We start from the raw sequence: 26,123 nt of genomic DNA, 5'->3' as shown, positions 1-26,123 counted from the left end.
AGCTACCGCTCATGCAAACAAAACTTCATAAGTCTCATATTATCCAATCAAATTCCCCGCTGGGCAAGTCTAATTCTTCTGAATTAGTCCTCCTAGTTCGTCCAGCAATTCCACCGTCTCCCTGGGACTCGCAATCCAAGCCGTAGTACCAACAACTCTCGCCTTGAAATCATTGCTCCCGGCACTCAAAAATTGGTCTCCAACATGTAAAGTCTTGTCCTTTTTGATCCACTGACTTTCGTCCTCGACATTTCCACCGAAGAATTTCTGACAGACCAACACTCCCCAGCTCTTATCGCCAATATCCACAAAAACGTCATTTCCCCCATTGAAAGCACAAAAAGGTAAAGAGCGACCGACTTCCGACATCTCGAGCTTCTTTTGTACAACTAATACAGTTTCTTCGAGTGACTCCCGTGCAAATTTATAGCCCGGTTCTCGAGGAACAATACCCACAGCTCGCTCTTTTCGAAGAATAGTAGCAGGCAAATCAAGATTGGTAACACACTCGCGAAGGGAGAACTCCGCAAGGTCAAGAAGAGCAGTTATACTCGGTTGAGTCCAAGTGGACATACTGGGTAGAATCCATGAGCGACGGTTGTGATGGGTCAAAAGGTATGGGGAGCTAGCGTCATAGGTGAAGAGGAAGTTGGATTCGCCGCCTGAATGAGCGTTAGAAATAAAGGAGAATGAGAGTGTTAAAAAGTTAAATTACCCATTACGATAAGATTCTGCTTTTGCTCTGGTGTAAGAATGGCGGAAGCTTTGATTGCTTCCAGCAGTCCATGAAGTCTTCCGTAGTACTTTTCAGCCTCAGTATATCCAGCTGCAGTTACAATTCCAATCTTGGTATTGTGGCTCATAAGATCTACAGCTATAAGCATTTCATCATCCAACGTGGGGTAGTACGACTCACTAATTATTCGCTCAATAACAGGGTTGGTAGGTTCAAGACTTTTCCCGTCGTCATATCTTCAATGCTTTAGTTAGAAAGCCGAGAACCTAGCACGACGATGACTTACAATGTAACATCACCATCAAAAGTTGCTAAATCCACCGATCCCGCAGAGGTGACACCCATGAGCTGCGCAGTGTTTAAAATGAGCCTGATATCGTTGAAAGAAGGTGGAACAAATCGTCTCGAGGAAATGAAGCGTTTTCTATCCTGATATCTAAAAGCGTCCGCCAGTGGTAGTCGAGTGAAAAATGTACCAATACTGGGAACCAGGAGTTTCAACTTGGATTGACCTCCTAAGCCAACTTTTTGATGGGCGACTTGACCACTTTAGTATCTCAGGTGACATTACGAAGAATCATACTCACTGTGATCATCAATCATATCTTCAACATCTTGCATGATTTCCGCATAACGGCGGTGGGCAATCTCAGCCATTTCACCAATGGTTCCATTTCTAGATTCAAATACACCGGTTGGCTGTGAATGTAGAACAAACGGTACCGCTAATAAACCTTTGATCCATTCTTTAACTGAGAGTTAGTAACCAATGTGAGAATATGTTAAGAGCGCTTGCCCAAAGTGGAAATTGTGACTTCCAAGATCACGCGCGATACTATCGGGTGCTGTTCAATTACACAGCAGTATGCCGAGTGGAAAGAGTAGAAACAAATTGAAAGTTGGTACCTATGAATTGATCTCGTCGATGGGTTTTAAGTGCATCTGAATAGAATTAGAACCGTTGGGTTGGTCGAAGATATGCTATGGACACGTACACTCAACTCGAAATCTACCTGAACGGTAAGTATAAATGAAGAGTTACATGTGATAGAATGGATACGTACCTCGTAGTCATTGTCGTAGATCCGATTAAAGGGAAAGTATAATAGTGTAAGGTGTTTTACGGAGAAAGAAGATAATTATGTGAATCTTTGAGAACGAACGAATATGTTTATGTTCTGATGTTGTCGAAGACTTTCAAGTATGGTTGGATTAAGTTGGGTTGGGAATGAGAAGGAGGTGGCCCACTGGTGCACTGGTGCACTGGTGGTGGCCGTGAGGTGAGGCATTGCATTGTTGCTAGCGATTGCATTTGTTGGCCAATGCACAAGCAAGTGAGTGTTTGTAGGTTAGAACTATCGATCCAATGAGATTTGACGCCGCATTCGATAGATTAATATTCTCCTGCTGGCACCGCCGACTCCGCAAAATTCAGCAATCGAGCGTTTTATTTGGTACATAGGTAGGTAAAAGAAGGTCAGTTTCAATCTGGCTGACTTTGTCGACTTGGTGAAGAAAGGGTTGTATTGGATTGTTGAAAAGAGTCAACACGAAGCTAATTCAACAGAAGGACCCTCCCCCTTTGCATTCACCCCTTTCTTACCATTGGCGAACTACCCTGGCGTTATGATATCAAGTCAAGATACTCAATGCACCGCTTGAGCTCGGATTACCATGTGCTAATGTTGAACAAGTCTACGTCTACTTATCTCAAGACTTGATATTCTGGTTGTTAACCTTATAAGTGCTTTGTACTATGCCGGAACTTGCTTCCTCCTTAGATCTAACCAAGCATGCTTTCTCCTCTTTTGGGAAATCCAGCCCAGCTAACTTCATCAGAGAACCGGCCAGAAAGTCAACCCAAGCTGGAGCTCCCTGGCCACCAAGCCTCGAGCAATCCAAGCCAAGCCAAGGAAGATTATCACGTGTATCTAATCGGAGTGATCTGGATCTCATGCCGATCCTTGTGTCCCAAACCCCGCATACACGTAATCTTATCAGATCTTTATATATAAGGTTACAGCATCGATCTTTCTCTCTCGTGTTACATCTCTGAATATTTTGAAAGCAAGCCAACATCAAGTCAGAGAGAAAACCACTGCTTAACTGTCATCCTCACACCCCAAGAATACAACAAGATGAAGGAAAACGACACTGCTCTCTATCCAAACCCCGGAGTTTCTCAAGCGGTTACTCAATATTCTCTTGAACATTCAACCAAGCTTCCTAAACATGTATTAGACCATCATGCTTGGGGATCGACTCAACCCAAGGCCAATTTTATGATCTCGCCTTTCCAAGCACAGTTTCAGATTTTTATGGCCAGGGCTATGGGAGCCAAAAGAAGTACGTTACTCTGCATATTGTTGAAAGATCGAGTATGGCTGTTGTGTCTTCGTGGGACTGCGTGAGAATAAGATATATACTAGCCCTCGATTTTAAGATGTATTCAACCGCTAGCATTCGATTTCGTGTTACCAAGCGGCAGCTCAATACATTTGGGGGAATCTTTTACTTCATGCCAGTCCAAGCTATATTTACCGCGTTTATGGAAGTATTCACATATTGACTTTGCAAACTTAGTTCTGGAGATCGGAACCTACATTGGGTTTTCTACTATGGGAGTAAGTCTTCTCATTTCTTGAAGCCCTTCCCTCTATCCTGCCTCGCGGGTGACACGAAAAGTGGCACACACAATATAATTAAAATATAAACTCCATTCAACTCACTCTTTTCAAAAATTAATAATAAAACAAATTAACTATAAAATAACTTTAAATTTCTAAATATTATAAAATATTAATGAATAATAATACATTAGCTAATTGTATTATATAAAAAAATCTCGATCAAAAGATATTATAGATTAAAAGTAACTTATCTTTTAAAAATTATAAGATTATATATTTATTTTAAAAATTAAGATAAATTTTTAGATAATAATATTAAAGCTTGAAAATATATTTGAATATCGAAATATTATTTTAAAAGTATTAGTATCTTAATATTATTTGAAATAATTTATTAATATAATTATAAAGTTATTGAGTTTATTAATAATATTAGATTTTGGTGGGGATTTCTTACCAAAATTCTTTCAAATTATCAATTTTCTAATATACACCAATCACTCAATTCAAAGTTATAATAAATAAATCTTATATATATTATAAATTACTTTTTAATCTTTCAAATACAGTTTTTTTAAATATTTTAAACAAAGAATTAAGTTAATTATAATTAGTTGAAGTTTCTAAATATTTTAAATTTTAAGCATAAATTATATTTAAATTCAAAATAAGCCTAATATTCAATAGATTATAACTTTTGTTATAATAATCTCAAGATAATAAAAATTATATCATTAAAAAACTTATATTCGAAATATTTTGTGATATTTATTTTAAAATTTTATATTGATACATAATGGAGCTAGCTAGGGGCTAAACATATAGTCTAAAATCCCACCAAAATTTTGGTGGGGAAATATATTGTGTATGCCACTTTTCATGTCACCCGCGAGCCTGCCATGATTTGAACCCCATGTTAAAACTCAATCTAGTGGTCTGAGGCCGTCGGTCCCGAAGGTCACGTAACAAGCCTTGAATTTTCCCCCGAATACGCGGAAATTGCCCGCGAGACATTCTCCAAAAACTACCTCAGTAATGTTGAGGTTTTGGTTGGTGATGCTCGTGAATCGTATGTCCGGTTCTTTTTTTCTCTCTTCCAATCGCCCCTCGACACGTACATAGACGTTTCTCTAAAACTATCCCAGAATTAAAAGCTTCATCACCAACCTTCAAGAACCTTACGATCTGATTTTTATCGACGCCGACAAAACTTCATACCCCGCTTATCTCGATCTCATCCTCTCTCTTTCCTCCCCATCTTCTACGCAAACCCGTCTCCTCAAACCCGGCGGTCTAATCCTCGCAGATAATATTCTGCGTCGCGCACGTGAGCACTATTTTCATTGATTCTAACCTGCCTCGCCTGCCCAACACCTGGTTTCGCTCTCAGTTCCCCTTCCCTGTCCCACTTGCTCACCCACTAACTCCAACCACAGTCGTCGCCGATTCCAGCGCCGCAAACCCATGGGCCCTCAAAAACGGAGAAAAGACCTGGAAAGAAGGTGACTTAAATGCACTGAAAGAATTTAATGATTTAATGGTTACCGAGAAAAGATTAGACACGTTTTTGTTACCCTTGTTTGATGGAGTAGGAATGGGGAGATTGAAGGATTGAGATGTGAGATTAGATTGAAGGATATAGATTTGTACAAATGATCTCTATAGTTAGAAGTATATACAAATCATTCAATTGTGAATAGAGTCACAATTCGAGGGTTTGCATGATTCTTTCGTAAACCATGGCAGTTTACGGACTCTCTTTTAATGTCACTCAGCTGCATTCTTCGTTCGTCAGCTATGCCGTACCATTATTTAGATCTAATCTTGAATGAATCAATGCCAGAATGGCCAAGAATCCCTCATCATGATTCAATCAATCAGATGAGTTCAACGCAGTAAAATGATCCAAAATTCAGGAGCCTCTCATTGTTAGACCGAAGTTGAATATTTCACAAGCTCTTCACCTATGTACAACTTGATGTCATTATTCCACTTTAGAGACTCCATCCCACTTTCATTCAAATACCATTGTGATACAGAGATTTGTAATGAGAACGCCATACACCATGCATCCGACCCGAAATTAATAATCCTATGCTATGCAATTTAACTCCTCATGAACTTTCAAAAGAGAGGCCCGCAGTTTAACAATCCTGGCCCCAATTCTCCTTAATCCACCCGGCCATCAACTCCGTCAAAGTTTCATTTCTATAACTATTGACATCTTCGTCCGTATAATCCGCCCCGGAAAAGCGCAATGCAACCAGGACCCATGGTTTTATGAAGTCTATGAAGACCAAATCTACAGTCTCTGGATTTGAGCTGGTGGAAGGGATATTAATGCGGGATTCGATACAATTAGGTACACGATGGAAAGTGATGGGAGAATGAATTGTGTCATCGCCATCGGAGCCGCTGTCGTCCTTGGTAGTATAGCCAGGAATGAGTTCGGGTTTGTGGGTTGAAGAGGACGAGAAGAGAGGAGATTGCGCGTTAGACAGCGGTGGGAGATCGGAGATAGATATCGAGGGAGCGAGGATATCCGTTTTGTAAGAGAGATGTTCAGGAGGTGCGAGATTATTGATATCTAAATTCGAAGATGAGAAGATGTTGCCGCCGCTGTTAAGAAGTGGGAGGACTTGTTCGGCTGCAGCGATTGGCACGTCTTTGATATACAGAAACTTGCTAACAAATGGAGAGATGATGAAGGTTGTATCTCTTGTAAAGGCACCTTTGAAAATATCAAATCTCATGGCGCCTGTGTTGGTGATAGCTATTGTTGGAACATCTTTTCGATCGGGACGGGTTACAACATCAGGCATCACTTCGTCACCAAGCCACGAGAAAAGACTGTCTTTGCTAGGATATTTTGCTCTGCTCATCCAGAGATCCTTTGGGGCGCAACCGAAATTATGGTCGAGATTTAGGGCCTTTCGAGCTTTGGCGATAGAACTCGAGACATTCTTGCCATGCTCCGTGGGAAACGTTGTATCGTTTAAACCAGTGTGAAAATGATAGCCAAAGAGGTTATTGTCAATATACCTTCTTTGGAAGGACATGCTTGTACTTTCAACAACCTCAGTGGCTTGTGCACTAGATGTGATTTCCTCTTGGGGCATCTTTTCCTTTTCGTTCTTCTTGATACCTTCAATGGACATCCAGCCAACAGTCTCCATATATCTACCGCTCTGTATTCCGTACGCCTTAGAATCGTATTTGGCATAGCTTCGAATATGGCTATGGCCACCAAAGAACTGAATGGGAGTATCCCAATTTTGATCTCTCAAAGCCTTGTAAATGGCCTTGTACTCCGGCCCATCCAGAGTTACATGTCCAATAACCACAAACAAATCAGCATCTTCTCGAATTGCTTGTTGAAACCATTCTTCCTTGATAGTTTTTTCGACTTCTTGCACGACGGTATTGTTGGCGTTTCTATTGAAATCGAAGAGAAACCCAAACGCGACCACTTTGATCCCCTGATTCTTTGTTGTAAACTTGCGATATCGTTTTGCCATGGGAATTTGTTCACCGGTCTTTGGATTTATATAGTCGAGATTTGAAGCAAGATAATTGCCATTAAAATTTGGCACTGTTTGATCGTATTCTCGAGCGGCGGCATCTGCCTTATATAACTCATGATTTCCAGTACAGATGATGTCGATATGTTGTTCCCTGAAAATGTCATACGTATATTGCCCTTTGGGATCTGACGCGTCGTATAATCCATTTCCCTCGATTCTATCTCCTGTATCGACAAGTAAAAGATCCACTCCTTTATCATCCGCTTGCTTCCTCATCTGCTCTGCGAATGATATGTAATCACCCCAGTCCGCAGAGTACTGGGCCCTGAGATATTAGTTAGTCTTCGTTCATTTCCACTGACTTATAATTTAACCTACTCTTGTAGATGACCTGCATGCCACCCATGAGTATCTGTGGTTTGGAGGAAATTGAGTTGCCCCCATTGTAATGGTCTCATAGGTGCCGCAATGGCAGCTGGCGCAGAAGGTTGGGCACCTGCTGCTAGAGATGTGAGGAGACCGGTTAAGGCCAATAGATGTTTTGCTATCTTCATGATGTCCTTGATATTCTGAGAAGTGGCATAAGGGGGGTTAAAGTAAGTCAAAGGCAGTGAGCACTTTTATTCAAGATTTTGGAGTCTGAATGTCGGAGTGAATGCTAAATGATGAGCGACTGCTGCTCATTGGGGTGTGTGAAGTGAGTTCGTGCCAAACTATAAACACTTAAAGTGACAGTTGGGCAAGAGGACTCTCAGATAGATAACGAACGAGATGCACCCAGTTCTTATGAGAAGAGAGATAAATCGAGAGGAATGATGGACAGCTTAGAGAAATAGATAGATAGGGATATAAATATGGAGATTGAGATAGAGATGGATAAATATATAGTCTGATAAGCTAAACTAATATCTAATATACTAGTTAATAGTGAGACTAACCTAACCTACCTCCTACCTACCTTTGTATGGGTCTCAGGCAGAGAGTGATTGTCTTGTCTTGTTTAATCATGTGGCGGGGAGCTTCTCTTCCTTCCTTCAAGAACCTTGAGAGCTACTCGTACTTAGGACAAGGGGTCTGGTGGTCCATGAGGTCTGGTGGTCGGAAGGTCGGAGACCGGGGAAACTATTGACTTTTTATCCGATAAGAGCTTCCAAAAGTCGCAGGCCGTCAATTCTGATCGAAATACAAACAAATTGAAGCTATATGTGTGTTCATACTCCCCGGATATATGACTCGCCATATTACATGTAATGGCACGTACTGTCAGATGGCGGAAGGCTTTTAATTCCGAACTTTTTAGATGTCATTTGCAGGCTAAGGAAGCAAGAGTTCATCCACACCAAGATTCGAATGCCTTCATATCAGAACCAAGATTAACTCCCCCGGCTGATGACAAGTCGAAATTGCCCCTCCACAAACAAGGTATTGGAAGTGTTTCTTGGATTGTATTGATAAACGCTAACAGTACAAGAGAATGGCCCCAAAAAATTCCTCCCTAAGGTATCGCGAGCTGTTGCTGTAAAAGACAACATAGCAACCATTTCAGAAACAACGACATGCGCATCTCGTATTCTCGAAACATATCACAGTCCTTTTGATGCCTCCGTCGTAGAGGATGTCAAAGTTGGCACTGGAAATGTCGCGGGGAAGACGAATATGGATGAATTTGGAATGGGTTCGCATTCATTAAACTCATATTTCGGTGCTGTCCGTCACCACAAGCCTTTCCGGTCGAGATCGGTTGGAGGAAGCTCTGGTGGAAGCGCAATGGCTGTGGCAACAAGCACAACTAATATGGCACTCGGCACAGATACCGGCGGGTCAGTTAGGTTGCCAGCTGCATACACTGGTACTGCAGGGTTCAAACCTTCGTATGGTATTGTATCTCGCTTTGGTGTGGTGCCTTACGCGAATTCGCTCGATACTGTCGGCTTGATAGCACGTAGTGCAAGTAGAATAAATGAAATCTTTTCGAGATTGAGCAGTCATGATCCTCGGGATCCTACGAGTCTCAAGCCCTCCAGTCGAACCCGTATCAAAGAACAACGGATGGATTTTTTCGGAAAGACAAAGATCTCTGCTACGCATGATCCATTTTATCTTCGAGAGCTGAAGATTGGTGTTCCAATCGAATACAATATCTCAGAATTGGACTTGGAAGTTTCATGGGCGTGGCAACGAATGCTGAAACTTCTTCAGCGTGAAGGATGTACAATCGTTCCCATATCACTTCCTAACACAAAACATGCTCTTTCAGCATATTACGTACTTGCCGCCGCCGAAGCATCTTCTAATCTTTCAAAATATGATGGAGTGAGGTACGGAACTCGTGATCAATCGAGTGATGGGGCGGGAGATGTTCTTTATTCCGAGACCAGGGGTGCTGGCTTTGGAGACGAAGTGAAAAGGCGAATTCTTCTTGGGTCATATTCATTGAGCTCTGATGCTATTGACAATTACTTTATTCAGGCACAAAAGGTTCGACGGTTGGTTCAGAGAGATTTTGACCGTGTCTTCTCCATGCCCAATTACCTACGTCCAGAAGAACAATTTGATCTTAGTGATATGGACGAGGGCATTGCACTCGAAGATAAACTGGGCCCTGCAGAAGTGGATATTATACTCTGTCCAACAGCTCCCACTCTTTCACCAACTGTTCAAGACATTACTGAGCGCCAAACACCGGTTGATGCTTATATGAATGATGTATTCACAGTGCCTGCTAGTCTTGCTGGTATACCCTCCATCAGCATACCATGCAAATTGCCATTCAAATTTTCCAAACAGAGCGTGCCTTCAACTGTTGGCATTCAAGTCATGGGTCAGCACTCAGACGATGGCCGCGTTTTACAGGTTGCCTCCATGATAGAGATGTTGTGGGATTCTCAAGTAGATAAGGGTTGGAACAAGGACTTCCGCGAATGGCAGGCACGGAGCTTGAAAGAATCAAACACAGATATAGCAGTCTTGTCAGAAATGATAAGACAGGCCTCCACTTCCGAAGAGGCGGAAACGCTCAGGGAAAGGCGCGCCGAGAAGAAAAGGCAGCGGTGGGTACAAACCAGCGAGTTTCAAAGGCAAGTGTGTGAAGAAGATATGGATAAATGGCAGAAGTTGAGGTTTGGAGACGAAAAGTTGACCTCAATAGCAAGTATGGTGAGGTGATTAATTTATGCCTGACATTTACTCGTCACCAATCGGAGATCTCTATGGGAAAAGACCACACAAGCTTGTGGCAATGGTTTGAGATCATGTTTGATCTTATGAGTCTCGATAATATTCATCATCATCTCGGTTATCATTTGCTTGTTGAGGCAACAATCTTAACCGTATTAAAAAGATGATGATTGACAGCACACAAATTTACTTTAAATCCAGACGCAAGGCGTTTGTACAACAGCTTCTTGTGCCTCGCCACAGGAACATCTTGAAGACTCCGAGGGCGACAGTTGTGTTCCTCGAAAAGATTTGCTCAAGGAAGACGCACGTAGCTTGCCGATCTACGAAGCAGAGTACATACTTCATTCAATTAGACAAAAATTAGATTTCTCGATAGTCCATACCATTTGCTATGTGAGTAACACTTTGTTTTCCAGTGCTGAGTTCTTTTGTTGGTATTTCCTCTGCATTACCATTCCGAACCACATCTTCTTTCCTATCCATTTCCTCCCCCTGGTTCCTAGTTTTAATCCACTGCCGTCCTCCTCAATATCAGTTTTCTCTACTGTCCTTTCCAACACCTCCCCCACGACATGGAATCCCCATTTCTTCCCCTCCTCTACCACTTCTTCAATCTCATAGATATAACTTTCGCCTCTAACTTTCGTCTTCTTTCCTTCAATTTCGTCTCTAAATCCAGCCTGAGACAACCTGCCCATCTCAGCGTGCATATTGGTGATTAATACTCTTCCGTTGTTCACATTCGAATCTGGTTTCAGTAGGAAGGTCACAGCCGAGAAAAACTTATCAAGGGGGAGATGTTCAAGGACGAGAGTACTAATCACCATATTCGCTTGTCCTTGGATTGAACTCAAAATGTCGGGATTGGATTGAACATTAAGGGCGTTGAATTCGTCGAATTGGATGCTAGGGACATGGCTATCGTTTTCCGAGACGCAGAAGCTGCAACGGGACCGAGCAATCTCAAGCATTGCGGGCGAGAGATCAAGAGCGTGGATTTTAGAGAACTTTTTGGAAAAAGGTGGTGCGAGGAACCGGATAGTATTTCGGCCAGTGCCACATCCTAGTTCGGTGATGGTGATATTATCTTGAACTTCTGATGGGATGAAAAACAGCGTCTTCAATAGAGAAGGGATGAGGGCAGAGTCAAGAATTTGTAGAGGGTTATGGTCTGTGTCGTAAGTTGCGGCCCAACGGTTATAAAGGAGGTATGTGGAAACTGATTCCTGGTGGATGGTGGATGGGCCTGGTGTAGGCATCTTTAAAAGATTTGATAATTGCTGAAGAACTGAAGAACAAATCGTACAACTTTACAAACAGGAATACAGTGATGTACATCGGTTATCGAGTAGAGTACATAATAGGGGGGTGGTAAACATGAGTCATCCGGAGAACATTGTGCTATGATAGGGAAGCAGCTATGCTATGATAGGAGCAGCTAAAGTATCGACACGTGATACAATATTATTTAAAACCCCAATACATCGTAGTGCCTTCAGATTCTCATTATCTCGAGGACTAGGGATTGTGTAGTTTTGCAAACGGAAAAATGAGAGAGGAGAAAGGGTGATGGCTCTATTCTTTGCGACTACATTAGTTCTCGGAAACTACCGAATTTGACGATTTTTGATTGGACAGTGAAGGGGTTATTCAGAAATGTAGTGAAGCCTTCGATGCAATATATTTGAATATATGCATCAGTCTGCACTGCATGAAACGCCACTGTGATACCGATTTGTAGCAAGATGTTGTGGAAAGCATAGTATGTATACATACACCTCATTTTGAAAGTCGGAAGAAACGATATGGTGGGATAGAATCTATACATAATTTCGACCAAAGGGATCTAGCTGGTAACATTACTTCGCGCCACTTGGAACTACGACTGCATATGTAGGTATTGAACGACGCGTCTAGTCTTGATGTCACAAGAGCAATTAGATGCATAGAATGAATGTAGTTTGATTAAAAATGAGGTGTATATATATATGTATATACGCAGTCGATGACTTAGCTAAGCTACTATTGTGCTACTAAATGCATTAAATCCACAAATCACACAACTTCTGTATTCATGTATCGTATGTATTTTAATTTAATATAAAACTTGAATCAAGATCGGATGACTGGTTTTTATTTTTTTTTGATAGCTTCATTGGTTCTCCTCCAACCCTTTAAAATGGGTCAGCATTTTGTACCACCAATACAAGCAACAAACGAAGAGAGTACGGAGTCGAAAAAAAGAATCCAAGCAAAATAAGTTGACATATATTCCCTAGTCAGCACGGAGGGACGGTACGGTACCTAGTACATACATACATATAAACAAACAAACAAACGAGCAAACGAGCGGACGAGCAATATAATACGATACGATACGATACGATACGATACGATATGAGATTGATCTTCACTCTTTACTCCAATTGATTTTATACACCTGTTTTTGCTTCTTCTTGTTGTTTCTACAGTTAGTTATATTAGATCAATCACTTAAGTCTCAGGACTCGTTGCTCTTGAAATCGAGCAATAATTCGAGATAATACATATACATACATATATACATACATATATACATACATATATACATACATACATACATACATATCTTTTCATCTTTTCATCTACTCTTGAACTGTGCATCTATCGTATCTTGTTCTTGTATATTTTATTCCTATCCTCTTTCTCTTTACATCTACATACACTCACACATAATTTCAATGTTAATGCCAATTCCATTCCCATCTCGGATTTCCATCGCCCAATTACTTTCATGTCATAATATATGATCATTTGAGTTTCATATCGTACACCGTTTTATGCGGAGTACACCGTTGAACTAGCTATCTATTCTTAATCAACTGAAAACTGGATCTTTCTGCAGTCTCACAAATTGCCGGTTCATCACATCTCCATATTCACTTCATTTCACCCGCCACCTTGATATCACATCAATCCATTTTCCTGGGATCAAAGAAGAGTTCCTAGATAGGAAATCGCAAGCAAAGCTCGAGCCAATTCGATTGACAGTCTCTCTTTACTTCTTTTGCAGTTACCATTCATCCACCTCTCTCACTTTGTTGAATACAATCTCTACCCAAGTACGACGACGGATTACTCTCGAGCATTCAACCTTTGGAAAATCTGTTGCGAGCTCTAATATTTTGCTTGATTCTCATTCAATCTGCCATTCTGCGAATTGCAAGATCTCTACCAAAATCGAACGTTCAAGAAATACATCGCGGATATGCCGATCAATGGCAAGCCCAATGGGCGATTTGAACTTCCTGCTCTCAAATCCTTTGACTTCAATTTGACAGACGGGACCGATATCCCGCCGCCCCTTCCAGATTCTCCAATAGAAGAAGAGGCACCCAAACCGACTATTGCATCCACACCTGCACCTGCACCTGCACCTGCGGCATCGACACCTGCAGCCACTCCTCAAACCGCCGATCCTGTTCGAAGCACATCTACTAGTACCCCTCCAGAGTCAGCATCGCCAAATAATCAATCAGACTTTGCTCACCTCACCACGACGAAATCCAATGGTTATTTCCCACCTACCTCCTCATCTCCTCGCAATCATGTTCCTCCAGTTCGCGTGAGAGCCCCTTCAGACGCTGCTGTCCCGAATAGTCCTAGTCGACCCGAAAAAGAAAGTAGTATCCGCAAATTCTTGTCTCGGAAATCACTCAACACCAATTATACAAATGGGAATGCGAAATCGCATGAGGATTTAACAAAGATGGGGAGACCGGAGAGTCCAAATAGTCTTGCAAGCAGCAGACCTAGCTTTGTGAAGCGAAAGAGTGGAAGCTGGTTTAGGAGTTTTGGGAGCAGCAGTAAGAGGAACAGTGTGGTATATGAAAATAAGCCTGTAGTGTATACTCCTACCCTACAGCAGAGTCCAGAGATTCGAAAAGAGAATATCAAGCCAGCATACACGAAGCCTAGCCCGCCGCCGCCAAAATTGCCGGAACTCGATCAATTGAAGGCTAAGCTTGCGGATGATGATCGTGGTAGTTTTGGGGGTGATGACATGTTCAGGAATATCTCGTAGTCAGATATTCATGCGAGACGGTTATGAGAATCCAAATGATACCTTTGGGTGTTGCTATCTGTTACGACCCAAAACTCGCTACAGCACTGGTAGAATGCTCGGATGAGATCCATACTCATATCTCCAACGATACGGACTGAGAGATGCGGAGGGGAGGGCACGAAAGGGAAGCAGGAATCCCATGTACTATGAACCAAGCTTGAGAGGGGGACAAAAATGCTATTTTATCTTTTCATTTGTTTGGCAGGGCGCCCTTCTTTTTATCGATGATATCTCTGGGCGGTGGTCTTTATCGGGGTCTTGTTTTACGCTGACTACAGTATCAAACAAAACAACATTTTAATGTTGGCTTCATGTGCCATGATAGTTTATTCTTGGGGTATCAAAATACTCTTATCTATTAGCCTTTTCTGAACAAAATACAGTAGGGGATTTGCATGGTCGGAGGGCCCTTTTTTACTCGAATAAGATATTGATTTTCTGTAATAGCACTATGTAGTGAAGGCTTCTCTCTCTCTCTCTGTCTCTCTCACTCTATATGTGTGTGTGTATCTCTCTGCTTCTCTTGGTCTCCCCCTTTCCCATTAACCCACCATTGATCTCATTTATCTGAATGACGCCTTTTCGTATCTTATAGATACCTATCTATAGATATCTATAGATTGTATGTGATGTATGATTGATTGTATTCCTTCATCCATTGATGTTTCATATCAATATGCATTATCATCAGAAACTCTAAATCCCTACCTCGAACCTTCTTTTCCCCATTTTGCATGATGGTGTTTGAGAAAAATGGCCAAAATACCAAGGGCTTTTTTTTTAATTTTAATTTTAATTCTCAATCTAATTCAGGGTCTCGTCTTATCATCATTTCATTTCGTGCCTGGAGCTACTGAGTATCAAGCTAGATCCCGCGCCACGTGCTATCTGGAACACTGAGACACAGACACTGTAGTCACCCTATAAGTGTGACATTATATGACATTATATGACATTATATGACATTATATGACATTATATGACATTATGTGAGGCTATGTGAGGCTGAAGAGGGTTCGATTTCGGGGGGTATAGTGGGAGGGAAATCCCTGTATTTACAAGCTTTGTGGCCCTGTGGCTCTGTGGCTTCTGTGCTTCTGTGCTTCTGTGGTTCTCCAGCTGTCTAACAAGGCTGGGCTGGGTCACCGGGTGCTTGTGATGCACTAATGAATGGGAAACTTCGGCAATAAACGTCATAAACTTTTATCAAAGCCGCGGATGTATGGATACCTAAGATTGGATTTGATATGATATAATAAATGTGATGTGAAATAAATGAGTGGAAATATTACATTCATTAATTCTCCCATCAACCAATTCATCCTTTTCTTTTTCGTGCACACTCCAAATCATCAAACAAGATCCTTTGGAACGAATAATTGAACATGGCGAGTCCTGTTCAATGTAGAGCTTTAGCTAGCTCCGCCACAGCAATAAGCTCGAGAGGAGCTTTGATTTCTGGTGTGTTGAGCAAACAATGTAAACAGAATCGCTTGGGGAGCTTGGTGGCTCGCAGATATAAATCTGGTCCATATGGTTATACACAAGCTAAAGCACTTGTGTATTCTAAGTATGGGGAGCCGGCGGATGTCTTATCGTGAGTTCTATCCGTTGTCTATGTTTGCATGTGCATTTACCTCAAATTTTCATGAATATAGCTAATAGTAAGAAACTTCTAGTCTTCACAATCACTCTATCTCCCCTTCTCTTCCTTCAAAATCTATTCTCCTCCGTACTCTCGCGACCCCCATTAACCCCGCCGACATAAACCAAATTCAAGGTGTCTACCCCTCCAAACCTCCCTTCACCAGTCTCCTCGGGACCGAGTCTCCCTCGGCCGTGGGCGGCAACGAAGGATGTTTCGAAGTCATGTCTCTTGGTCCCGGCATATCAACTCTTTCGAAAGGCGACTGGGTGATTATGAAATCGACTGGATTTGGAACATGGCGCACACATGCTATAGCGGAGGAATCCCAGGTCCTTAAGATTGGCAACAAAGAGGGACTGAAGCCCATTCAGGTCGGCACTGTGAGCGTTAATCCGTGCACGGCTTATAGAATGTTAAGGGATTTCGAGAGTATGGTGGAGGGCGATTGGTTCATACAAAATGGTGCGAATAGTGGGGTGGGGAGAGCAGCCATACAGTTGGGGAAGAGGTGGGGATATAAGAGTATCAATGTTATACGGGATCGCGAGAATGCTGATGAGACTGAGGCGATGAAGAAAGAATTATTGGAATTAGGTGCCACGAAGGTGGTGACCGAGTCGGAATTGATGGATCAAAGTTTCAGGGATCAGGTTAAGGATTGGACGAATGGAGGCAGGGAAAAGATTCGTGTGGGATTGAACTGTGTGGGCGGACAACCCGCAGGTGCTTTGGTGAAGTGTTTGAGTAATGGTGGTCATTTGGTTACGTATGGGGGAATGTCTAAGAAACCATTGATGCTTCCTACTGCAGCTTTGATCTTCAAGGACATCAAGTTTAGTGGTTATTGGGTTAGTAGGTGGAGTGATAGTCATCCAGATGAGAAGAAGAAAACAGTCGATGAAATTTTGGAGATGACGAGATTAGGCATGTTTAAGGATATTCCGGTTCAAGAACTCAAGTGGGATTGGGAGACAAAGGAGGATGTGTTGAAGTCGGCAGTGAGAGGAACCTTGGAGGGATTTAGGAGTGGAAAGGGAGTTTTCATCTATGGAGATACGTAGATTGTGCTGGGGAAGAATGAAATAGAAAATTGTTGAGTGGTGATTTCTTGTTTTTGAGAGCGACTGTTGGAGCGCTCGCTCTAATAGAGACGGCTCCTTCTTACCTTTTACACCATTGTCAGCCCAGTCTTTTGAAAAAGGAATGATACAAGTTTTCATCAACATATCTGAGTCCAAACTTTCAAGCACATACCAAAAGTCGGTTCGGATCTCAATCCTCAGAAACTCGAGCGAGTATTACTGAAAATCTGCAAAATGTATGTTTGCTTATAGATTTCTGAATCTTGAGACAGCTAGCAGATTCCTGTCAATCAGAATGAAATTCCCTTGCGGATTGCTACGTTTTGTATTGCAGCGAAAACCATAGATTGTCTATCGTTTCCTTGCGCTCTCCTCTAGCGATGGAATGTATGAGTCTTAGCCTTGATGTCGTGTCTTGATCCTTGAGTCCATTCGGAAGAGAAGATGCGTGTCCTGCTTGAACCGAGTATGGTATGTCCTGGGTGAAAGTTCCTCCCGACATTGCTTGCGATTAATAACTTATCGAAGCCGTATTCTGCTATTCTTCAATCTGGGCCCACAGTCCAAATTACTTTCACACAATCCTATCTAAAATAGAACGAGATCATCCTTCTAATCGATTTGAAGCACACACAGTTATATGTGAACTGACCTGGAGATTATTATTCGATACCTAGTTTGTGCTGATTCAATCACGGTGCTTTGAAGTCGATAGGAGATTAGCAAATGTTTACTTCGGTGATACATTCAACTGTTAGTATGTGGATATATATAAGTCGATTCATAACGTGCCTAATCTGCTTTCATTCAAATGCCAACCACAGCTTATAGGTAACCCCAGCTAGAACAATAAACGAAACGCATCGAGAAAAACCAACGGATATCATCAGACCAATGGCTAAAGTCTAAAACTTTACCATGTCTCAATTGATCCTCTCCCTCTCTTCACACAGATTTATAATATACAACCCAGCGAGCTGCTAGCTAACTCCCTTGCTGATAAACGGAGATCGAAGAACCAAGATGGATTGCCCATTCTTACTCGGTCAAGATTCTTTGGGTATGCATTTAGCATTCAATAGCCACTAGGCAAGAGCAAATTTCTGTTTCCACTCCCATGACTCATGCGTTTGTCTCAAAATTAGAAATTCTTATTTTACACATGTCAAAACAAGGGGTTTCTAGGTAACAAGTATGTGACGAGAGAATGGTCATACTGCACTTCAGATTTTTAGAAAATTTTGTTGGATATGCACAAAACTTAAGAGAATAGTAAAGAATGGTATTAGTTTGATGGACTCATATATCATAACCCGCGACTGATTGTACAACCGCTGCGAATGAGTAACCGGTATGAACTTAGCTGGTACTTCACAAAGCAACTCGCATCAAACTTCAGATAAGTGTAGGCTTTTTCGTCAGACGAAGCAAATTATAAATCACATATTCTCACGAGCAATGCATTGCAAATGCTCAAGGTTCAAACACAAAACTCATGTTGAATCAACGTTATTGTTTTTGCGCAATGTTGTATAAGAACAAGTAAGCCACCACCTGCAACAGCCTCAATCTGTCTAACCCAACTTCACTGCCATCTTTCTTATTACCAATAGCAAATCACTTCCAATCTGCCCCTTCTTCACCTCCATCCACTTCACAAACATGAAAGTTAGAAAGATAAACCCCCCTCCCATCCCCATTTGCCCATCCTCCTAAAACGCCCACAAACCAGCCATGTATGCAGACCAAAAAACTCCCCAATTCATCCCTAGCAGTTCGAAATTGAACCTGATCTTAGCGAAGAGACTAGAAAAAAGAAGAAACAACACAAGATCAACCATGACGTTGGGCCGCATCTCTAAATGCTTCTTCCTGCATTGCCAACAGTTGTTCTGCTGTAAGACCCGATTGTTCGAGTTTATTTGCTTTCTTTTCTCTTCCCTATAATTTTGCTTAGTTGGTATGTATTCTACACATCCTGCAAGGGTAGATTAACATACCTTCAATTGTTCCTTGTGCTCACTCGCTACATCCACGATATCCTTGACATACTCGCTAAAGCCCAGTTGTTCCAAGGCCTTGGTAATATGTTCACACGCGATAGTTTTCTTGCTTTCCTTTTCGGAAATTTCATTCGCTTCGGACGAGATGAGCGTGATGAATTCGACACAGCATTCGATTAGGAGGTCGCGGGCGTCTTTGCCAAAGGCTAGACCTGAACTAGCAGGAAGAATTTCGGTTACTATCTTTTGAACAGTTGCTAAAGAGAATAAGGGTTAGTAAGCGTTTAAAGGAGGAAACGTAACATTGTTGAATGAGGATGACGGCGGAGTTATGTCTAACTCTTGGGTGCGGCGAAAATTTGTCGTCAGATGGCTGTGCCTGGAGACCATGTACCCGGGTCATTGATTGTTTCCGGAGGTTGCAGACGAGGATGTTGATTTGTGGTTCTTTTGATTGAGAAATCAAACCCAGGCTTAGAATTCCCATCCTGCCCAAGGGTCCTAAATGACTCGAAAGTGGGATTGGACCTGGTATATGGCGGTGCCATGTCCGAAAAGCTATTTAAGAAAGTCTCTCCAGAATTCTTACAAGTTTCCGACAATTGCGAAACTCTGTAGAGATAATCTGAGATCTCAAATGGTACTAAGTTTCGCAACGCCGAATGTACAAATGCAATATGCCGTCTAGCCTTCTCTTCTTCGTTCTCTTGTGAACAAGGCGTTTTAAAGATGGATTCGCTAGCCTGCAGACTTGAATATCCTGTGGAAAGCCTGACGACAGTACCGCTATGAGGAATTCCGTCCTTGTGATCTTGACCGCCTGTATCTTTATGTGGCTGATCTTGTGCGTGGAAGACGAGTTTTATCTGTGCAGAGACTGTCGGAGAAGAATCGTTGCCATCGATTGTACCATTAACTTGAGTATCGGCCAAAGAACTTTCACCATCCGAATAGGAACCAAAGCAACGATCAAGGACTGGATTGCAGGGGTCATTCTCTGTCACTTGTGGTAGACACGAATGCTGTTTCGTTTTTGGATAGACAATAGAAACTGGTCTTGGAAGAATCCGGCCTCGGATAGCATTCCTCCTTCTTGGGAGCATAGTGGCACTAAGGCTCGATGTTCTCGGACTAGGGACTGGCTTAGGACTTCTTTTGATCCCAGTAATTTTTGTCCGCTTCGATTTGTAGATACTGGAGGGAATGGGATCGATTTTCCAGAGTGTAGAACGATTAGATTCAGGACAAAGTGACCTAGAAGTATACCTTCGAGAAGTTGGATAGTCCCCATTGGAGACATGAGTCCACGAAATGTTTTGTTGTAGAGGATCCATAAATGCGCTGCTAATATGATGGGTCTGTTGATTATGAACTTGTGTCGGAACTATGCCAAAATTCTTCTGGTGGTAATTTTGGCGAGTTGCAGAACGTGATCTCGAAATTGACATGGAAACCTCTTTATGCCAAGTTCGGATATCTTCCAGCACTTTCTGCACATATTCGAGACGTTTGCCACTGAGATCAAGTCTAGAAGAGGATCTTGATGAATCTGAAGTCTCGGGTGAAGCTGAAAGATACCCCGAAGCCGAACACACTTTCTCCATGTTCTTCAATGATGACTCGAAGGCTAGACTTGATGTTCGTCGAGGAATGGTTATACCGTTCGCCCACAACGGATGTTTCTTATGCAAATAATGTGACCTATGATATGAAGATGGGAATGGGATACAAGTTAAGCTTAAGTCACTATGGTGATGATCTGATTCATTGCACCGAAAGTAAGAAGCTTTTGAAGTAGTTGATGAATTCCACTGCTTAGGCGAAGGGCTGACCTCTGTTTTATGGCAGAGGGCGCACTTTTTGCATGATGATGCTGATAACGTAAGATTTAAGGATATATCGTAGTCGCCAATGGAAATTGGTGCCTTACTCACTCCCCTCGTGCGGGAAGAGCAATCGCATTCGTTGTCCATGGTTACGGATAATAATGATGATGATGGGAATTGAAGAAAAAGAAAAAAATGTTACCTTTAGGAAGTGAAAGATCATCGTTACCTGCGAAGAAAGTGCGTCAGTTAAGTCCATTTGAGTTCATGTAGCGGAATGCAGCAATATAAAGGAAAAGGAAGGTACTTGGATTGGTCGCAGTCGGCATCTTGATTTTGGTTTGAGTATGAGTGTTTGGAGGGATTTGGTAGAAGCTCGAGTCGCAAGTTTGTCTTCAACTACTAAAGACTCTCCCATAGATACTTCTTTAAAGATAACCATTCAAGCCACTTGTTTTATAAGAGCTCTTTCCTTCGAATCACCCCGTACAGTACTAGGTCACGTGATACAAGAGATTCACTCGACTTACTTGAAAATTCCCTGTCGGACATTTTGAAGGGAAGTGAACAACAGATGGCGCAATAAAATTTATGAATGATAAAGATGAACCAGCCAGTTTAGTTTCCGAATTATTTTTTGATTGGTGTCAATGAAGAGCAATGATCTTCTTTTGATATACACGTGATACTGTATTTGTAAGCAGAAAGTGAAGTCAAAAAGTTCCAGAGTCGCGTTTTGTCTGCGGGAACCTCTGGATTTATCATGCCCTTTTGTATGCACCCGCGACGCAAAATGGCAACTCAAAATCGCACTAAGCGTCATTAGGGTTACTAAGCGAAAAATTTCGAAAGATCCAAGAAAAAAATATGTAGACTTCGTTCGAACAAAGCAAGCAATATCTAGGTACGTACTGTATAAATATATATGTCCCTCATGGATATCTGATTTATTTAATTCTGCCACGCTGATACTTATCATTCAACGAATACAAGTGAATACAATACAAATCAGTACTGTACCTTCTTCATTCCGTATCCGTATCTACCAATAATGGCCTTCACATCAATAGAAAGTGGCAGCTGCGGAAAAGACGCGTCAAGGCAAGTACTTCAACTGGTACTCTAGACGCAATAGTATTTAATACACCTGGAAGGATATGCAAATCCTTCAATCCTTCTGGTCTCCCGATAGTTTGGTATCGTACAAGATAAATGTACAAGAACGCGCTCAATATAGTCGCTAATGTCATGATACCCCTTCCCAACCTCGAAACTCCATGAATATACATTTATGATAAAAACTCTTATGATCATCACTTATTGGACACTCGTGGGAATCTTTACTTGTCCCCTCTTTCTATCCATCAAAGGTCTTCCATACCTCCAACCTGTTCCATGTGCTCCTCTACCATCTTTACCAATGTCGTCAACATTGATTTCCTTGATTCTAAATTCCCATCGAGGTGTGTTGACTTTCATTATTTTGGCTTCTTCCGCTGCTTTGCGATCAGCTATACGTTGCCTCACTTGTTCTTCCGCTTCATCTCGCGCATCTTGTCGCGCAGTTCGTTCATCTCGAGACAATCCAGCTTTGAAATCTTTATGCATCTCAATCAATTCGGGATGTGGTATTCTTTGGTCTGCGGGGAGAAGTTTCTCGTCGAAAATCTTCGCAGCATCCTCTCGGGTAAAATGTCTTGATTCTGAAGTGGGGTGAAAGATTTGTTGTCCCGTTGCTACGTGAATAGGTAAGTCATTAATCGATTCATGTGTGTTTTTGCCAGCCCCGGTATTGAGTTGCGTTACAGGGACCATTGACATGACTGCGTCGGCGTATGGTCTCGCAAGAGGTTTTCCCTAGCACAATGAATATTAGCTTATTTGTGGTTGAAGAACAATACCAAAATAAAACACAAATGCAAATAACTTTCAGAGAGGCTCGCATGCATAATTTTGTAACCATGTAGTTGTCTTGAAGACTAATCGAATTTTATAAATCATCACAAAGTAAGTTAGGTTGTTGAAAAAGAAATCTTGACATACCGCTCGTTCCCATTCTTTCTCTATCTCCTTCAAACGTACGACTGCTCCCACGCGGCTCATTTCAACTCCAAGTTCGGCACTGACTTCTCTCACCGACTTAGCATCCTGCATTATTTTTGTCCAAATGAGCTCTCGTAGTTCTTCGCTCAACACCGATTGACTTATAAACTTTCGATTGGCCGGGAAAGGTACCATATCTCTCGAGGTTGGTGGCGGCAATTCCTTGTTGCCATTTGCATCAGGCTCATTTTGACTGTCGGGCTTTGGAACACCATCTTTTCGCGCATCCGCCGCAGCTTCCACGACTCTTTTTAATTTACCATCGGCATTGTAGGCACCCATGTAATTTGTTGAGTTGTTTAATGGGTTTCTGAAGTTCTCTCCTTGTGTGCCAAGCCACCTGAAGAGCGATCGCCTTGCTCTGGTAGCTCTTCGTGCATTTTGTGGAGGGGTCAATGAGAAGGATCGTGAAGGTACTTGATTGAGAAAGGACTTTGCATAGGCAGATCCAGACGCGAGTAAGTTCGGACATCTTGAAGAAGGATTCATCATAAAAACAACTCAATTGAGGTAGTGAAGAAAGAGGATTGAGGGTGGTTGATAAAAACCGTGGGGTCCCTCAGTGAGGAAATTTCTAAGTTACACTTGGGATTAAAGCTCCAAGAAAACGCTAAGCGAAATGGTCACGTGTCTACATGATCTTGAGGCATTTCTCGGATCTGATTGCTATCCTCCCCGTCTTCTAAGCAATTTTGTGAACAGCCGGTGACTCTATGGTCAAGTTCTTACGAATCCTTTCTACCTCATCAATTGTAAGACCGCATTTCTCTATTACGTATGATTCGGCCCCACCAAATTTCTCACGGAGCATCTTAAGAGTAGCGAGCATGTTCTCAGCTCTAGCTTTTGTTAGCAACATATCTTTTCAAGGGAAAGTATTACATACTTGGAGCTAATTAAATTTTCTGCCCCTTCATGATCATCTTTGATGGCTGGGTGTGTCATTAAATGCTCGATGATTCCTGCTTTCCACTCTTGCGGAAGTCCAAATGTTGTCAAACTATATTCCCGTGCGACAACCTCGTCGTCAACTCCGCAGAGAGATAAGATCAATGCGCAAAGAACACCAGTTCTATCTTTACCAGCTGTACAATGAACGATCAATGGCTTGGAAGGTTCATTTGCAAGGTGGAGAAGAATAGTTCTGTATGAGTTTGGAGCGTTGTTCAAGATATCGGTATATGCCCGAGTGAAACCCTTCAGAATGCCATTTAGCTATATTTTCTCTCCACAGCTTCTAATCCAGAAAACCTACTTCGGTACCCTTTGAGGCATAATCCTTAAATCGGATGGCAATTTTTTCCGGGCTATAGTCCTCCGTCGGGAATACTGGTGCGAAGACTCGCTGACAGCCCTCCCACTCTACCACTCCACCCCTACCAGCGGCCGCATTTTTAACAAGCTCATCTTGAGACCTCAAATCGTAGATATGAGTAATTCCCATCTGCTGCATAGTAGCAATCCCCTTCTCAGTAACTCTTTGAGGCTCACCACAGCGATAGACAACTCCTTGTCTTACGGAATGCGAAGTTGGTCCCGATGCGAGTGGATATCCGCCTAGATCTCGAAAGTTGGGAATCCCTTCGACGGTTATGAACGGAGGCTCAAGCGCCTTTTCGTGAAGAGTTGAAGACATGTTCAAGATTAGAGAACTATTTCGTGAATGCTTTCCTGAACTGTAGATCAATAAAATAATTTGTATGTTGGTCAGATAGACGTGACTACAGTATATGAATTTAAACGATCAAGGCTAGCCGAGGCGACTCATAACACCAGCACCCCGGTGTACTTCATTGCCACGACTGAGCCCCCATTATCAACCAACGTTTCATTCGGATATTCACAATACATCTTGGGTAAATATCATTCATCAAATCACCATAGATTAAAACTTCATATCTGATGCTTACTAGGTATTCTTGTGAAAAGTAACTATCCATCATCTCTTAATCTGACAACAAACTGCGAAAATCGACCAATCTCGCCACTTAAATTCCTTACGCATGACTTCAGAATCCATTCATCCAAATATTGATCCCCACAACATTGAGCCTATCGTCATGCCTCACAGAGAGCCCAATACCCCGGAGCCGCAAACACGGGACTCTGCAGAGCGTGTAGCTCGCATACGGATTAAAAATCGCAGGAAATTGTACCTTGATCGCCATCCATCATATTTCACTGCCCCGGACCTAGAGCTTGCAGGTCAATTGTTGCTATATTAACCTAGACAACTTGATAACTAATCATATTCAGATCCTTTATTATATGACCGATGCATCAGGAGATTCCAGACTGCCGCGGAAAGAGAGGCAGATGGACGAGCAAAAGGTTATTCTGGTAGGCAAATCTTCAATGATTTCGATCGTCTTTAGTTCTTCTGATGGTAATAAGTATCTCTACTAGGTGTATTGGAAGCAGATCTATATCGATCAGAAGCTAAGCTTGCTGCATTGAAGGGCAGCTCTGATTCGCGCCCTAAGGATGAAGATGAAGGTGTTGGGCGCATTCAAGAAGATCACGGGGTTCCATACTTGAGCTATGCCAGAGGTCAAAGTGGTGAAGTTTTACCTGAAGATCCGGATGAAGTACCGAGGAGTAAGGAGGACGGCTTCGAGAGATGGAAGTTTGAGATGACACTCAAGTTTCTTAGAGGGGAGGATGGAGATTTTGATTATCAAAATGTAGATGCTGGCGGGGAATGGGACGAGATTGAAAATAGGGACGTTGAAGAGCGATGGTTCGAGGATGAAGAACCGGAATGGTTAGGGGAAGAAGAAACTGGGGAAACAGTTGGTGGAGAAACTGGGATACAGGATTTTTAGATGGTGGATAATACCATGATACGCATCCTTCATACGATTGACTTGGAAGAATTATCATACAGTATGGCACTTCTTGATTAGACTGAGCAAATAACGAATATGTCTTGGCAGATACGCAAAGCTTTCACACTTTCGAACGTTGCAGGTGTCTAAACACGTGACTGATATTGTCAGTAGATTTATTGTTCCAGAATAGATTCAATATTTCCATGTAATGCACGGTTTTGATGGATGAAAAGGGTTCACTGAGTGTACAATGTATTCGTTGTCTTCCGGATTTGGAAAGTTGTATTTGCGTGCGTGGAGTAGCGGATTCACGGTACCATAAGCTTCCCTAGGTAGGTAATTTTATTAATTCGATATTGAGCAAGATATATGAATCTAATACAATGTGTTTCAACATAATGCGATCTATCTTTAACATAGGGGAGTCATGGTAACAGAAGTATGGATGTTTATAG

At 42.1% G+C, this 26,123-nt stretch overlaps 11 protein-coding genes across 11 annotated transcripts; 5 read left to right on the top strand and 6 right to left on the bottom strand.

Moving 5' to 3' along the window:
* Positions 1–69: 69 nt before the first annotated feature.
* On the bottom strand, positions 70–1,811 carry EAE98_011142 (uncharacterized protein; the record flags this gene model as incomplete). Its single annotated transcript, XM_038958764.1, has 8 exons — positions 70–662; positions 716–868; positions 917–972; positions 1,023–1,275; positions 1,324–1,482; positions 1,643–1,678; positions 1,732–1,745; positions 1,801–1,811. 8 exons carry the CDS (start codon positions 1,809–1,811, stop codon positions 70–72), a joined length of 1,275 nt encoding a protein of 424 aa, XP_038804955.1.
* A 1,063-nt stretch (positions 1,812–2,874) lies between these two features.
* On the top strand, positions 2,875–4,981 carry EAE98_011141 (uncharacterized protein; the record flags this gene model as incomplete). The annotated part of the gene is made up of 5 exons (XM_038958763.1): positions 2,875–3,082; positions 3,320–3,360; positions 4,299–4,435; positions 4,512–4,693; positions 4,803–4,981. 5 exons carry the CDS (start codon positions 2,875–2,877, stop codon positions 4,979–4,981), a joined length of 747 nt encoding a protein of 248 aa, XP_038804954.1.
* Positions 4,982–5,510: 529 nt separating this feature from the next.
* Positions 5,511–7,444, bottom strand: EAE98_011140 (uncharacterized protein; the record flags this gene model as incomplete). The annotated part of the gene is made up of 2 exons (XM_038958762.1): positions 5,511–7,215; positions 7,269–7,444. 2 exons carry the CDS (start codon positions 7,442–7,444, stop codon positions 5,511–5,513), a joined length of 1,881 nt encoding a protein of 626 aa, XP_038804953.1.
* Positions 7,445–8,140: 696 nt separating this feature from the next.
* Positions 8,141–10,055, top strand: EAE98_011139 (uncharacterized protein; the record flags this gene model as incomplete). Its single annotated transcript, XM_038958761.1, has 2 exons — positions 8,141–8,312; positions 8,362–10,055. 2 exons carry the CDS (start codon positions 8,141–8,143, stop codon positions 10,053–10,055), a joined length of 1,866 nt encoding a protein of 621 aa, XP_038804952.1.
* A 404-nt stretch (positions 10,056–10,459) lies between these two features.
* Positions 10,460–11,329, bottom strand: EAE98_011138 (uncharacterized protein; the record flags this gene model as incomplete). The annotated part of the gene is made up of 1 exon (XM_038958760.1): positions 10,460–11,329. The coding sequence occupies one exon, from the start codon at positions 11,327–11,329 to the stop codon at positions 10,460–10,462; it is 870 nt and encodes a 289-aa protein (XP_038804951.1).
* A 1,988-nt stretch (positions 11,330–13,317) lies between these two features.
* Positions 13,318–14,133, top strand: EAE98_011137 (uncharacterized protein; the record flags this gene model as incomplete). The annotated part of the gene is made up of 1 exon (XM_038958759.1): positions 13,318–14,133. One exon carries the CDS (start codon positions 13,318–13,320, stop codon positions 14,131–14,133), a length of 816 nt encoding a protein of 271 aa, XP_038804950.1.
* Positions 14,134–15,560: 1,427 nt separating this feature from the next.
* EAE98_011136 (uncharacterized protein) lies at positions 15,561–16,884 on the top strand (the record flags this gene model as incomplete). Its single annotated transcript, XM_038958758.1, has 2 exons — positions 15,561–15,772; positions 15,855–16,884. The coding sequence occupies 2 exons, from the start codon at positions 15,561–15,563 to the stop codon at positions 16,882–16,884; spliced, it is 1,242 nt and encodes a 413-aa protein (XP_038804949.1).
* Positions 16,885–18,599: 1,715 nt separating this feature from the next.
* On the bottom strand, positions 18,600–21,451 carry EAE98_011135 (uncharacterized protein). The gene is made up of 4 exons (XM_038958757.1): positions 21,265–21,451; positions 19,303–20,841; positions 18,906–19,165; positions 18,600–18,846 (listed from the first exon to the last, which is right to left on the bottom strand). Exons 1-4 carry the CDS (start codon positions 21,284–21,286, stop codon positions 18,739–18,741), a joined length of 1,929 nt encoding a protein of 642 aa, XP_038804948.1. The 5' UTR covers positions 21,287–21,451; the 3' UTR covers positions 18,600–18,738.
* A 600-nt stretch (positions 21,452–22,051) lies between these two features.
* EAE98_011134 (uncharacterized protein) lies at positions 22,052–23,326 on the bottom strand (the record flags this gene model as incomplete). Its single annotated transcript, XM_038958756.1, has 2 exons — positions 22,052–22,591; positions 22,778–23,326. The coding sequence occupies 2 exons, from the start codon at positions 23,324–23,326 to the stop codon at positions 22,052–22,054; spliced, it is 1,089 nt and encodes a 362-aa protein (XP_038804947.1).
* A 193-nt stretch (positions 23,327–23,519) lies between these two features.
* EAE98_011133 (uncharacterized protein) lies at positions 23,520–24,473 on the bottom strand (the record flags this gene model as incomplete). The annotated part of the gene is made up of 3 exons (XM_038958755.1): positions 23,520–23,676; positions 23,724–24,034; positions 24,093–24,473. 3 exons carry the CDS (start codon positions 24,471–24,473, stop codon positions 23,520–23,522), a joined length of 849 nt encoding a protein of 282 aa, XP_038804946.1.
* A 72-nt stretch (positions 24,474–24,545) lies between these two features.
* On the top strand, positions 24,546–25,785 carry EAE98_011132 (uncharacterized protein). The gene is made up of 4 exons (XM_038958754.1): positions 24,546–24,693; positions 24,751–25,042; positions 25,094–25,177; positions 25,244–25,785. Exons 2-4 carry the CDS (start codon positions 24,841–24,843, stop codon positions 25,660–25,662), a joined length of 705 nt encoding a protein of 234 aa, XP_038804945.1. The 5' UTR covers positions 24,546–24,693; positions 24,751–24,840; the 3' UTR covers positions 25,663–25,785.
* Positions 25,786–26,123: the final 338 nt, after the last annotated feature.

This window comes from Botrytis deweyae (genome assembly GCF_014898535.1).
Source record: "Botrytis deweyae strain B1 chromosome Unknown BDEW_044, whole genome shotgun sequence".
NCBI classification, from domain to species: Eukaryota; Fungi; Ascomycota; class Leotiomycetes; order Helotiales; family Sclerotiniaceae; genus Botrytis; species Botrytis deweyae.
This window is presented reverse-complemented; position numbering and strand designations above follow the sequence as displayed.